The sequence below is a fragment of the Sminthopsis crassicaudata genome, chromosome 2 (genome assembly GCF_048593235.1).
Source record: "Sminthopsis crassicaudata isolate SCR6 chromosome 2, ASM4859323v1, whole genome shotgun sequence".
Taxonomy (NCBI): domain Eukaryota; kingdom Metazoa; phylum Chordata; class Mammalia; order Dasyuromorphia; family Dasyuridae; genus Sminthopsis; species Sminthopsis crassicaudata.
Window position 1 is genome coordinate 241,192,991 of NC_133618.1, and position 13,876 is coordinate 241,206,866.

General features: G+C 36.3%; 1 protein-coding gene across 2 annotated transcripts in view; it reads right to left on the reverse strand.

Annotated features, from left to right (window-relative positions):
- Nucleotides 1-6,791: 6,791 nt before the first annotated feature.
- Nucleotides 6,792-13,876, reverse strand: part of LOC141555627 (formin-H-like) — a 192,450-nt gene continuing 185,365 nt past the window's right edge. For both annotated transcript variants that reach the window (XM_074288644.1, XM_074288648.1), the window contains one exon: nucleotides 6,792-9,469. In XM_074288644.1, coding sequence (XP_074144745.1) covers nucleotides 9,353-9,469 — 117 coding nt within the window. In that variant the 3' untranslated portion in view covers nucleotides 6,792-9,352. The remainder of the gene's footprint in view (nucleotides 9,470-13,876) is intronic.

Below are 13,876 nucleotides of genomic sequence, written 5' to 3' on the forward strand. Positions count from 1 at the left end.
TCAATGATTTCAATTCAATGTATTACATTGAATACAATGATTCTGTGTAAATGTTTTCTTTATAGTACTGTGTATTTTATGCATTTTAAAACATATTAAAACAACAATTACAGTAACATCCTACAGATGGTTCCAGAACCTTCTCTAGATTCCCAAAAGGGATAAAAAAGGCACCAAAAATTGGTTGAGTTTCTAAGACCAACTTTTACAGAATTTCTGATAAGCTTCAGTGAAGGAAGATTCGGGACCAAAAGTTCCTTACCATGATGAAGTTAAGTCTGGACCAAAACAAATAAACCAACAAACAAAAAATCCTGGAGACCATTATTTCATTTGGAGCTATCATCTATTTGTCTAAAGTTAAAACAAATAAAACAAAACAAAACACCACTGTAATATAGCATACCAGTAATGAGAAAATTGGTGTTGGGCTGTTCATCATATCCTTAGGAACCTTATCATCCTGAAATTGATCTTCCAAAACCTCAAGCTCAAGTGATTCTCTCATAATAATGGATGAAATACAGAGCTTCCCCAAACCCTTCATTTAAGGAAGGTACCTTTTCCCAGCTAGTCTCATTCCTTTAGACATCTTTATCTTTCCTCCAAGTGAGGACCTTCCTACCTACAAGTACCTTTTTTTCAGTTTTCTTTTGTGTGTTCACTTTCCCCATTAGACTATAAACTCTTCAAGGGCAGGACTTATCTTCCCCCCTCCCCCCACTACTTATATCTCCAACATTAGTGCAGTGCCTGGCTTATAGTATATGCTAATTAATGTTCACTGATTGCCTACCTTCTACAATATTATAAGAAAAGCCAGTCAGATACTGGTTAGGTTCTGCCTCTCAAAAAAAATAAAATAAAATGCCAAGTCATGCTTTCAAGATGAGATGCAAAAAAAAAAATACATAAATTAGTGAAAGTTAAGAGCTAAATGCAAAGACAGCTAAATGTTAGGTTATAAATCCTGAGAGCACCTTAATATAACCAGATATCTCTTTGAGATGCTACTTTTTCTTTTTCAAAAACTATAAATTTTTGTTTTATTTTTCTTTCAATTTATACTCTGCTTTTCCTCTAAGGACCTTCAAGAGACTCACTGTGCAAGGAGTCTTTAAACTGTGAATACTCTTTAAACCTTGCAGCAATAAAAAGTAATAGGGGGAATAAGAAAGAGAAACCGTTTAAATAAATCTCTCTCCCTAAAAGCCTTTCCAGTGGGTGTGGAGCTGAGTATATTATAAGAGTTAGGGAGATTTTGACTAAATCAGTAACCTCAAATTTCATATGACTGGACTATTCCTGGACCTATAAATTTCATCAGTATTTTTTGTATACTTGTACCAGACATTCCAGAGACAAAGATAAAAATAAAAAAGTCCCTACTTTCAAGAAGCTTACATTTTATTGGAATGTTATTTATTCTCAATAGAGACTACAATCATATGGTACAATTGAATTACCTATTCTGTGATCAATAGGCTATTTCTACCAATTCTACCACTAGCATTGAAGCAATTGATCCAGTCTCTCATAGGCTATCGAATTCATTGATTAAAAATTTTAGCATAATCAACCAGGAAATATAGTGTTTGGGAATCTCCTGATGCCTCTTTATCAACATTGTCTCCCAACTTGGCACACACTTAGAAAACTATTGAAAAGAATAACCTTATTGTAATTTACGTATTTCTTGAAGCCATCAAAAAAACAATTTTTAAGTGTTCCCAATATTGTATATACTGCAGTGCTTCCAATTTTAGCTAAAGAGATTGCAATAAGAGGGGTTTGAATGTTGAAGGTGAAGTCAAAAACATTAAAGAGACTCCTGGATGTTGACAAAAAGTGATGGGGAAAATGGAAGGCTGCCTGCACATCAGCTGCAGTAGAAAGCACCAATTTGTTTTCTTTAAAGGTCTTATAAGGCCTCTCCATAAAGGCATCCTATACATAGACTTAGAATGAATGCATAGGAGAATATTAAAACAAATATATAAATATTGATTTCTGAGGTGAAACTTATTTAAGCCATCCAAAACATGAAATAATGAAGACCCATCCAAAATTGAAAAAGTTTACTCACATATACACATTTAATGCATACACACATTAAAAACAAAAACTTTCCAAAAAAATCTCTCTAGCACTGGGAGGTCTTCTGCATTTAACTCAAGTTAAATGAAAGGTAGAAAACAGAAAAATTGTTATGACCAGCACGAGTGCTGTTTGGGGACTCAGGGATCTGGATACCATGGAAATGGCAATTGTGTTCAAGGCTATTTTACATGATCCTCATATCAATGAAGAAGGTTCATATTTGGGGAATTTAATGATCCACAGAAAATTGCTCACATGTTTAAAAAACGGTAGCATTGAGTATTATATTGGATTTCTCCACAGTTCTCAGTTTGATCTCTTCAGGGGAGGCACCAAAGAACCAATGCCTGCTCCAGTGAGGTTTTAAGGCTGTTTAAAGGCAGAATACAAGAATAAGGCCAGCACACTTGGAATTACTCTCTAGGATCCTGATTTCCTTCTTTTTCTTTTTCTGAGCTAGCTCATTTTGATTTCATTCCATTCCTTCTTTAAAAAAAAATGCATTAAGCTCTTTGTTTTCCACTTCTGGCTGCCCTCACTGCCAGGATTACCTTTTGGATTATTCAGTTCTAGTCAATTCAATTCAACAAATATTTATTAGTGTTTGTTATATGTCAAGCTTAATACTAGAGATACAAAGACAGAAATAAAACTATTCCTTCTCTCATGGAGTTTACATTCTATCAGGGGAGACAATATGTGTTCTGATATTGAAAGTAGTCTTATATAATTATACATAGCTATTCTTAGGAGAAAATAAAGAGAATACTTCAAATCTACCTCACTGGGCCTCTCTGTCTTTTACCTGCCACTTTTTTCTCCTAATTATGATCCAGCTCAGTTGTGCTTCATTTGAAAACCAGGCCCACAAATTCTACAATCCATGAACCCTGTGGATGAAACTGTCATGTAGCAATTGGTTCTGGCGATACTATTTCTCTACATTATTTGCCACATCTACCCATGAATGCTAAGTCCAACAGTTCCCATTCTGTTTTAATTAAGCAGAAATTATGCAAAAATCTACTATTAAATAATATGGCTTTGGCCTGTTACAGTAAATTACATTATAAACAGCACATTTCTTTCACAAACCTAAAGTAATATTTGAAGTTAAAAGTCAAATAAGATGATGCTCCCTAATCTACCATTAGTAGAACAAATGATTTGAGTGTGTTTCTAGGATAAATATGATGGCCATAAGGTTTGATTTCCCAGGACAGTTTTGATTTCTAGGAAATATATATTTTAGGAAGATTTTACTAAAGAAATATCCTTTTCTTAGATGACATGTTCTTAGTTCTAAACATGTGGCTGCTAGCAAATATAGTTGCATTTTCCATTATTAAATTGAAGTAGAATTTTTTAGAAAATTATATGTGATTCTTAACTTTGTCCATTTAAATTTATTGATATACCTTTGAAATAACTAGATTGTGAAAAGATACCCAAGTATTATAACAATAACCTATCATTTGAAGGGCTTGCAGTTGTCTAATTAATTAAAGTATTTTGTTTTGGTGGGTTTTAAAAAAAAACAACTATATGTGAACTAAATTTTTGTAAACATAAAATGGCAGTCCATAGAGGGGAAGGAAAGGGAATACGGCAGAGACAACAACTTCAGATATTTTTTTTAATTTTCATTTCTGCTAAAATTTTAATTTTAATTTTATGTTCAAAACTAGGAAAATAAAAAGTAGGTATTAAATTCATATGCTATAAATAACCTGAAAATATACTATTAAAATACTTTTATGAAATAAAGAATTTTTGTAGTAAAATCATTCTTCCTACATACACAATCTAGCTATTTGTTTATGTCAGACTTTCACTTGTATTTTTCTTTAAAGTAGGATCAGTGATAAAGAGTTCTATCCATATCCTTGTGGTTCCCCTTTGTGATCAATGCCAACATCAGTGAGGTTGATTGGTGTTATGGATACAGTCTTTGTCTATTGATAGAATTTTCCTCTGCAGGCCATTAATTAGCCTACATGGGGACCAAACCCATGACCTTGCCTTCATTAGCACTGAGTACAGACTGGGCTAAGTAGACATAGAATATAATGCAGGAGTGTAGGAAAGCAATATCCAAGGCACTTTGAAAAGGCAACGACTAATGCAGGAAAAAATCATTAGGAGAATAATAAATTGGAATATATTTTGATTGTCCTTACCTCTCCCTCTCCTACTTCAAAGTATATGGATTAATGTAATCTATATTAAGACTTTTACACATTGAATAAATGTAAGCCTGGGATATCTCAAATAGGAAAATGATATACTTGAAGAAAGAAAATTAAAGACTTTTTTTTAATACTTAAAAACATGTATTTTGAAAGAATATAGAAAAAAAAGTATAATTCAAAATTTAGATTTTTTTCCCTTCAAACCAAAAGGTGATTACAAATAAAACATACTGTCATCTTCAGAAAAGAGACCTATTGGGATGAAAAGGACCCACCATTGTAAGGAGCCTTGACCAGCACCTGCCCACCTCACCCTTTGTCCCGTTTCCCTACCATGTGGTGGGTGGATCTGCCTTTGACTGATGCTTAGTTGAAATAGGCCAGTCTTTATAACTGACCAGACTGAGAGAGTCTTTTCTGGCTGCTTTCAGAGTCACAGTTTAGCCATCATAATGACTGAACCACGTGGACATTATGAACAGAACAGATGAGAGGCAAAGGATTTACTTCTCCTGCTCTCCCTTTTACCCCTTAAGTCTGAGATTCCTCTTCGTCTGGGAATGTCTTGTGTCTGTCATATCTTTTGTCCTTAGTTTCTCAGGTGCTAGATTGTGCTCCCCACTGAACCCAAAAATTTAAGTGATGATGACCTTGAAGCCAGGATTCCAAAGGGATCCTGCAACAAATGTGCCTGCCTAGCAGGGAAGTCCTGAAAACCTAATTCCCTTCCCAGAAGGAAGGTGGTTTGTGATAGGGGTGGGGTATTTTATGAATCCCAGATGCTTGGGGAAATAAGTTTGTACATTTGTGATTATCCTTTTTAAAGTAAATATTCCTTTAGAAAAACTTTAACTCAGTGGTAAAATCAGACTTGGGTTCAGGGACATCCCCCTACATTTAGAAGAACACAATTGATAGATGCTGGAACCATTGGCAGAGAGCCTCAATCCTCCTTACAGGTAACAGAGAACACCTAGCAGAGAGCACCAAGGTGAAATGTAACATACATAGTCTCCAGGCAGTGGGAGTCAGGGTTAGTCAGCATTACACTTAGGGCCTGATCTGAAACAAAATTAGGTCCTGTGTTTATGAAGAAACCCCTGGAGACATGCTTCACCTAGGAGTTTCAATTCTATATATTCTAGACTATAAGATCCTAGAAAATTTGGCAAAAAAACCTTTTAGTCTATAAATGTGCAGTAGATTTCTTTTTTATCCAGTATATAGTCCCTCACATCTGTTACATTAGTGTAATTTTTAAAAAATGTTTACTTGCTGATTACTTAGTTATTTAAATACTAATACTTCTTATATTACTGAGTTCTAAATATTTATACATATTGATACATTTTATGTTATTGCATCTGTATAACTATTGATATTAAGTTTAATGTGAAAAATCTGTATACGAAGTAGAAATGTCCATATCGTTCTTTTGGATCAAACAGACCTAATCCACTGACTTTAATGAAAGCAAATTATCCTGCAATTTCTAGAGGTAAGAATGCCTCAGTCTACAAAAATCCACAAAAAGCTGTCATTCTTTGCTATTTCTCTGAGTCAGCTTGTATTGTCCTAATAGGTGAACTTGCAATTCCATTTGTCTTACCCTCTAAATACCAAGGATCCATGAGAAGATTTCACGTACCCTTTGGAAAAAGAAAGCAGGATAAATTGCACTTATATAGAGATCCGTATGGTATAGAGGGGTCCCTAAAGAATTTCTAAGTGTCCTGGATAACCTAATACACTGAAAGAATCATTGGAAAATTTTTTACACAGGACGTTTTTCTCATCTAAGAAAAAGCTGATGATGAATTAAGTCCATAGGGCAAATCTCTGTGGGAAGAGATTCATGTAGTTTAGAAAGTTCAAATCCTGAAGTCAGTAGTACCTGAGTTCAAATCCAGCCTCAGAAACTTAATACTTACTAGCTGTGTGAAGCAAGTCATTTAATCCCAACTGCCTCACCAAAAATAAATAAATAAAAGAAAGAAAAAAGAAAAAAAAAAAGGAAGAAAGGAAGAGAAGAAAGAAAAAGATGGAGGGAAGAAAAGGAAGGGAGGGAGGGAAGGGAAGGAAAGGAAAGGAGGGAAGGAAGGGAAGGAAAGGAAGGAGGGAAGGAAGGAAAGGAAAAGGAGTAGAAATAAAGAAGAAAAATAGGGGAAAAGAGAGAAATGAGAGAAGGAAGAAAGGAAGGGAAGGGGGAAGAAGAGAGGAAGTGACTCATTTGTATCTACCTACTTTAAAGGAAGGGAGGAAAAAGGGGAGAAAGAAAAGAAGGAAAGAAGGGAGGAAGGAAGGAAGGAAAGGAAGGAAGGAAGGAAGGAAGGAAGGAAGGAAGGAAGGAAGGAAGGAAGGAAGGAAGGAAGGAAGGAAGGAAGGAAGGAAGGAAGCAAGGAAGGAAGGAAGGAAGCAAGGAAGGAAGGAAGGAAGGAAGGAAGGAAGGAAGGAAGGAAGGAAGGAAGGAAGGAAGGAAAAGGAAGGAAGGAAGGAAGGAAGGAAGGAAGGAAGGAAGGAAGGAAGGAAGGAGGGAAGGAAGGAAGGAGGGAAGGAAGGAAGGAGGGAAGGAAAGGAAGGAAAGGAAGGAAAGGAAGGAAAGGAAAGGAAGGAAAGGAAGGAAAGGAAAGGAAGGAAAGGAAAGGAAGGAAAGGAAGGAAAGGAAAGGAAGGAAAGGAAGGAAAGGAAGGAAAGGAAGGAAAGGAAGGAAAGGAAGGAAAGGAGGGAGGGAGGGAAGGAAGGAAGGGAAGGAAGGGAAGGAAGGGAAGGAAGGGAAGGAAAGGAAGGAAAGGAAGGAAAGGAAGGAAGGGAAGGAAGGGAAGGAAGGGAAGGAAGGGAAAGAAGGGAAGGAAGGGAAGGAAGGAAGGAAGGATAAAATTGATTAACTTCATTTTTATGCTATACCAAGTTTCCATCCAAGAACAAAGCAAAAGTGAAGTGGCTCAAAAAAATGCAAGATGTGCACACTTAGAGATTCCACCATAAATGTTCATATGGACAATTGTGCCTGACCTAAGATAGAACATTCTGAATTTGTATTGGTCTGAACAGCCACATCTGGGGACACTATAACTTGGCTCTACCATAGTAATGCCATTTTCCTCTTCAAAAATGAAGGACAATTGAAGACCATGTTTCCATCCAAAATAGAAAGCAGGGTCCTTCCATGTCAGGTGATCTAGGCTCACTTAGGCCTACTTTCCTTACAGTAATAACACAAGATAAAGTAAGTACCTGTCCCTGGAACTTCTGTGGAATTTATACTTCTTATAAACTATATGAACATGCACAAGACAATGAGTCAGAATTAGATCCAATCTACTTCCTTAATCTGTAGTCAAGAGAAACATATATCAGAGGGTTCACTTTGAAAACTAAATTTGTGGAATTGATAAGACAGGACCATATTGTGTGGGAGCAAAGAAATAATATTTTGTTATTTGTTCCAAATTAACTTTTTCTTTTCAACTCTACATGTACTGCATGCTGAAATAATTCATAGTAGGCAATCAATCCTGCCTCAGATGCTTACTATCTGTGTAATACTGAGCAAATCACTAAAGCATTTTTTCCCACCATGGTTTCTTCATTTGCAAAATGAATAGGTTGGACTTAAAGGCCTATAAGGTCCCTTATAGTTCTAAATCTATGACCTAGGATAAGAAATGATTGTAAACTAAATTGAATAACAGAATAGAGGCAAAGAGAAAAACAGAGTTCGGGGTGAGGTGTAGGATAAAGGGAAGTGGAAGATAATATTTGTAATAGCTAAATTATCTTAATGAACTCATCAGAAAAAGAGCTCCACCCCAAGCCTATTTTTAGCTCAGAAGTTTTGAAAGCTGGGATGATGAGTAAATAGCACATTTTGTGTTATAAAATGACTGGAAGAGTGGAAAGGGGAAAAGAACAAGGAATTTGGAGCATTGATTCAGTCCTTGGAATTACATCTAAGGGGTTATAGAATATATGAAGGGGATACTTTCCCCCATGTTCCCTTCTTGTTTCTGTTCTCTTTCCCTAAAATGACCTAATTCTTTTGAAGGGAAATCCCCAGCTGAATTGACCTTTTCTATTTCTCCAGAGAAAAGTGTATTAAGGACAAATTGGGTTCCAAAATAACAACTGCCTTTAACATGAATCAACTCAAGAAACTATCATCCAATCTATATTTGAAAGCTACCTCCTAAGGAAAGGGGAAGTACACAAACATTTATTAAGTACCTATTATGTGCCTGGCATTGTAAGCACTTTGTAAATATCTCATTTTTATAAGAAACAATCCCTTGAGGTAGATACTATTAGTATCCTTGTTTTACAATTGAGGAAACTGAGGCAGGCAAAAATTAAGGGACTTAGTCTGAGTTACCCAGTAATAAGTGTCTAAGGCCAATTTTGAACTCGTCTTCCTCACTCTAGGCTGAGTGTTCTATCCACTAGACCACCTGGCTGTTCTCTAAGATAGCCCCTCCAGTAGCTGAGCAGCCCTTATCATTAAGAAGTATTTCCTTACATCGAGCTTAAAGATGCCTTACACCCATTAGGCCTAGTTTGGCCCATTGGGATCTAGAAAAATTTATCTAGTCCCCCTTCTTTATGATTCCAAAACCTTTAAAGACTGGAAGACAGTAATTATGCAGTGCTTTTTTCTTGGAGACTCTCTAAGGTGACTTTCTTTAGAGACCAACACAGTGTGAATTCTAAACAGCCACAATTAATTATAAAAACTACTTTAAAGGGGACATTTTGGTGGCACAGTGGATAGAGCACCAGCTTCAGACACTCACTAACTGTGTGATGCTGAGCAAGTCATTTAACTCCAATTGCCACATCCCAAAAATAAAAATAAAAATTACCTCAAACAAGAGAACCTGACTTTTTCTAGCCTACTGATGATTTTCATTCCTAGTTCAATGAACACAGGACTATTACTGAGGGGAAATATAATACCATTTTAGCAATATCTTCATAAACAGCTGAGATAAAACAGAAACATAGATGAATCATATGATCACAGACTCAAAACTGAGGAGGAAAAGGAGGAGGACTTGGTGTGATGGCTACTTTGTCACATGAAGATTCAGATCTGCTTGGGCTTTTCTAAATTCTCTAACAAAGGCAGATATCCATCCAAAGAGCTCTTGGGAGTCCTGGTCTGGTCGTTCCCCAAACTGCTCCTGTGAATGGTAAAGAACTTTGAGGTTAAGCCTTGGCAAAGATTCCCAGACATGATATTTAGACTTTCTTTCAAAGTGATTTACATACCTTGCTTCACAGATAGTCATGAGTCTCAAATGAGAGGGATAGAATAAGTTTAATTCTATCAACTTTAAAGTGAAGGGAAGGAAAGGGAAAAATCAGGAAGAAGGAAAATGGTCTAGGTCATAACTAGTAAATGGAAAAGGATTAAAATTTTTGCCAATTAAACTTTTCATCAGATGTCTGACTGTAAACTATAATAAAGCTTCCATTTTATTATTCAGTCTGAATAATAATAACTAGTAAGTGGGAAAGTCAGAATTAGAGGCAACTCTCCCAACAATTTACTGTGTATGAGAGGGAGAAAGAAGATAGAGAGAAAAGGAAGGAAAAAAGGAGATAAAGCATGCTAGAGATAGATAATGATAAAGATAGAAATAAAATTAGAGGTAAGAGATTTCCTTGAATTACAAAGAAATGCCACATAATTCAGGATTCCCCTGGAAAAAAGTTTAAGGCTATCAGATTCAGTTTCATAAAGACCAAAGGATCAATAGGTTAGGGTCAGGTATCTTGAGAGAGAGGTCTCTTCAGAAAATTCCAGGGAACCACCAAAGGAATAAGATTAGCTTTCTCTAATTTCTCCCATTAGAGTTAGAACCTCCTGGCTGCAGCCTTATATTTTAATAGGACTGAATTTGCAATTCCTAATAAATAAGAGATTAAACATCTCATCATGAAAAATACTGGATTAGGTATTTTTAAAGCAGTTCATACCTTAAATTATACTAATCTATATTTGGTTTTGTTAGTCTTAGTTTTTTTGTTAAATTACTTTAAAATGTTACCATATGTACCAATTTCAGGACACCTGGGATATTGTGAAATATGGCAGATCATACTGAAGAAGGTGGGATACTGGGCAAGAATAGGTCTGTGATTCTTTCTGCCTGTCTGTCTCTCTCTCTCTCCTCCTCCTCTCCTCCCTCCAAAGTGCCAAGGCCAGATTCGTGGTGAAAGAATTCACCTACTCAAATCTGTGACAAGAAATGCTTTATTGATTAGAAATGAACTCCAAGATGTCTTGGTGGGCAATATCTCCCATATTGCTAGGGAGCATGGCTTGAGAGCTTTATTTTATACACAACAGGATAATAGAACAGGGTTTGTATCTGATAAGACTTTTCTGCTTCCATAGGATATGGAGAAGTTTGTATAACAAAGGAGTTTCTCCCGAGATGGTATGTTTGTATAAGAAAGGAACATACTGTGTTGTCTGCTTTCCCTGCTTCAATATTGTCCACATCTTCAGTTTGTTCTGCACTTTATTCATATCCCTATGGATTCTACGGAGTTCAAGAAAAATAGTGACCACATAGGAAGCTCTCTAGCTGATGCTGCCTTGAGTAAAAAGAGGGTTTGGGGTGGAGTGGGGAGAGATAAAGATATAGTCACATGTCTGAAACTCAAATTAGCACAAGAGAGCCAGGAGTACCACAAAACAAAACTACTTTTGAAAATATAATTTGATCTCTTTATCTGTTTTCAGTTCCAGAATTTGTATATTGAAATTAAAAACTTGAGCTTCATGAAGCCCTCTCTCAGATGAATTTCTGATTCTGTTTTACTTGTGACAGCACCTACCTCTCCAATTCACTAACTTACCTTTTCAAGGCAAGTTATTAGCTTAGTGTGTCATGTTCTTAACCTCCACCAGCTTTGGGCCTTATCAACTAATTTCTGTTCCCCAAATAAACGGGAGTTTAGTAAACTCCATGGACTCTACTCAACTACGGTTCTTGCCAGACCCTCACCAGCCAGATCTCATCTAGAGTCAAGACCAAATCAACCTCCCATGTATGGGACTGAAATAAAGCTGAGCTAATGCAATCAACATTGGCTCATTCAAGTAGTCTGGCAAACTGACACAAGCCAGGGTAAAAATACATCACTTGGACATTATTAAATAGCTCACAAATTAACCTATTTTTTGCCTTTTTTTTTTTTTTAGAGCAAAACCAGCCTAATAATCTGACATATTGGGGATTCTGCCTATCAAGAGTAGTTATCCAATTATGATACTCCTGTCCAATGAAGCATTGTACATTTCACACATTCTCTTTAAAATAAAAAGTAAAACTAGCTAACAAGCATCCTCAATTATCTTCCATATTAAAAACAAACCTTAATTTGATCTAACCTTTCAAACTATCTTCTTATATTATTCTTCTCTTTCCCTACTAAATTTCTAGAAAAAACTGACTGTGCTAGTTGCCTCCACTTAATACATATTGCATTCACTTCTCAAACCCTTATCTGAATTTCAGCTCTACCACTCTACAGAAACTGCTTCCTCTAAAGTTAACAATGATCTCTCAATTGCTCAGTCCATTGGCTTTTGCTAAGTCTTCATCCTTCTTGACTTTTCCTCAACATTTAAAAATTCTCCTGAAAAACATATTTCCCTTCCTGTCTGAACAGTCCTACCTCATTTCATAGATGACCCTTTCTCTCTCTTTTCTAGCCAATAAAAGTCCAGTATCATAGATATATCATAGGTACTTATCCCCAGCTCCAGTCAACATTCAGTTCTGTTGTCACCTTCCAAAGAAGGCTTGTCTTAATTCTTACCAGTTGTCAGTGTTCTCATTGAATGAAATTAAGGTGGATATATTTTCTGACCCCTTGTCTACATACTTACTCTGTCCCCCTCCCACCCCTGCCCCAAAGAATGCTCTTTGAGAAGAGTGACTTTTGATTTTGCACATCTATCATAAATACTTAGAAGTGTAGAGGAAAGAAGAAGAGAGAAACAGAGACCAACAGACATGGGTAGACAGGCAAACACAGAGATGGGGAGGGGGAAAGCAAAACGACACACTGGATAGAAATGTCTTTGGAGTAAGAAAGTCTTACCTGTGACATAGACTGAGACCAAATCTAGTGTATCCTCCCCCCTTTAGAAGACCCTCTATGACTATAAATTTCAGGCTATGTATTCATTTGCCTGGGAAGAGGGCATTTCTTCTCTAGAAATCCCCTATGTTAATAATAGCACAATTTACAGGTCTGGCACTTAGTAGGCACTCCAGTCTAAATTAAGTCTAAATGTGAGGTCTGCTTCACATTTGCTTAGGGATCTCAGAGAAGCTATCTAGTCTAATCTTGTGCTTTAAAACAGATAGAACATCTCTGACAAATGATATCATAGCCTTTGACTAAAACCTCATGACAGAGTACCCATTATCTTCCAATGTAGTTTGTTCACTGCATCTTTGGATTATGAGAAAGTATTTTCTTTGTGTCCATTTTTTTCATATCACAATTTCCAGTCACTGCTACTAGTTCTGCCCTCTGAGACCAAGAAGAACAAGTCTATTCCCTCTTTCAATTTCTAAAAGAATTGCCTTTTTATTCTTTGCCATTAATACCAGAATACTTGTTTGCAAAAGAAAGCAGTTTGTAGTGGATTTAAGGGTAGAGGAGGCCAGGATCTGCTGGGGATTAATAAACCTGATTAAGAGACCCCAAGGCTATGTAAATACGTAAAGTTCCATTATAACACATTCTGCCATCTGTCAAATTATTCCCCTGACATACCTATATCTCAATAGGATAAAGGCCACAAGAATACAACTAGCTTAGCTGGGTCTAACCCCCAATTTTAAATATGTTTTTTTTAAAAGTCTCACTTGAGGAAGAAGGGAGAACTGGTGCTTATTCCAAATTTTCATTATCACAGATCAAGAAGCAAGAGAAACTTAATCTGACTTGTTAATATAAAGCAGAAGAAATAAGTTAACAGTGAAACTCACAGGTTAACTCTCTGGGAAATGAATAAACAGCAAACATATAAAACGAATTTCACCAGAGGTGTATTGCATGCACTGAACCTCAGAGTATGATCCTGTAGTACTTCTGTAAGATCTCTACTGGGGAGGGGAAAAGAGAAAAAAGCAGGGGAAGGACGAGGTCCTTCACAGATTCACAATACTTCGGTCTCACCTCATTGCCTCATCTCCAAGTCTCTTGTATGTATTAACTAAAAGGGCTTCATCCATAGGAATTATAAATATTCCTGTGGCAAATTTTATTCATATTCCATTTGTGAAAGCAGTAACCTAGACAGAGGGCTTTTCTTCAAGATTAATGCCTCAATGGGGTCATTAGTAGTACAAAATCACTTCCAGGGGCTACTGGTTCCATCAAAATGATCATTAGCCCCCAGTTTCCAATATTATATATTTATTCCCTACATTCAAGGTATGTCATTAGTTGCCTATAATGTTCATGCAATGAGAATATTTGTTTTCCTACTCGAACACAATGTTTTGGTTTGTTTTCTCAAAGTTACCAATGATCTCTTTATTGCCACATAAAGTAAC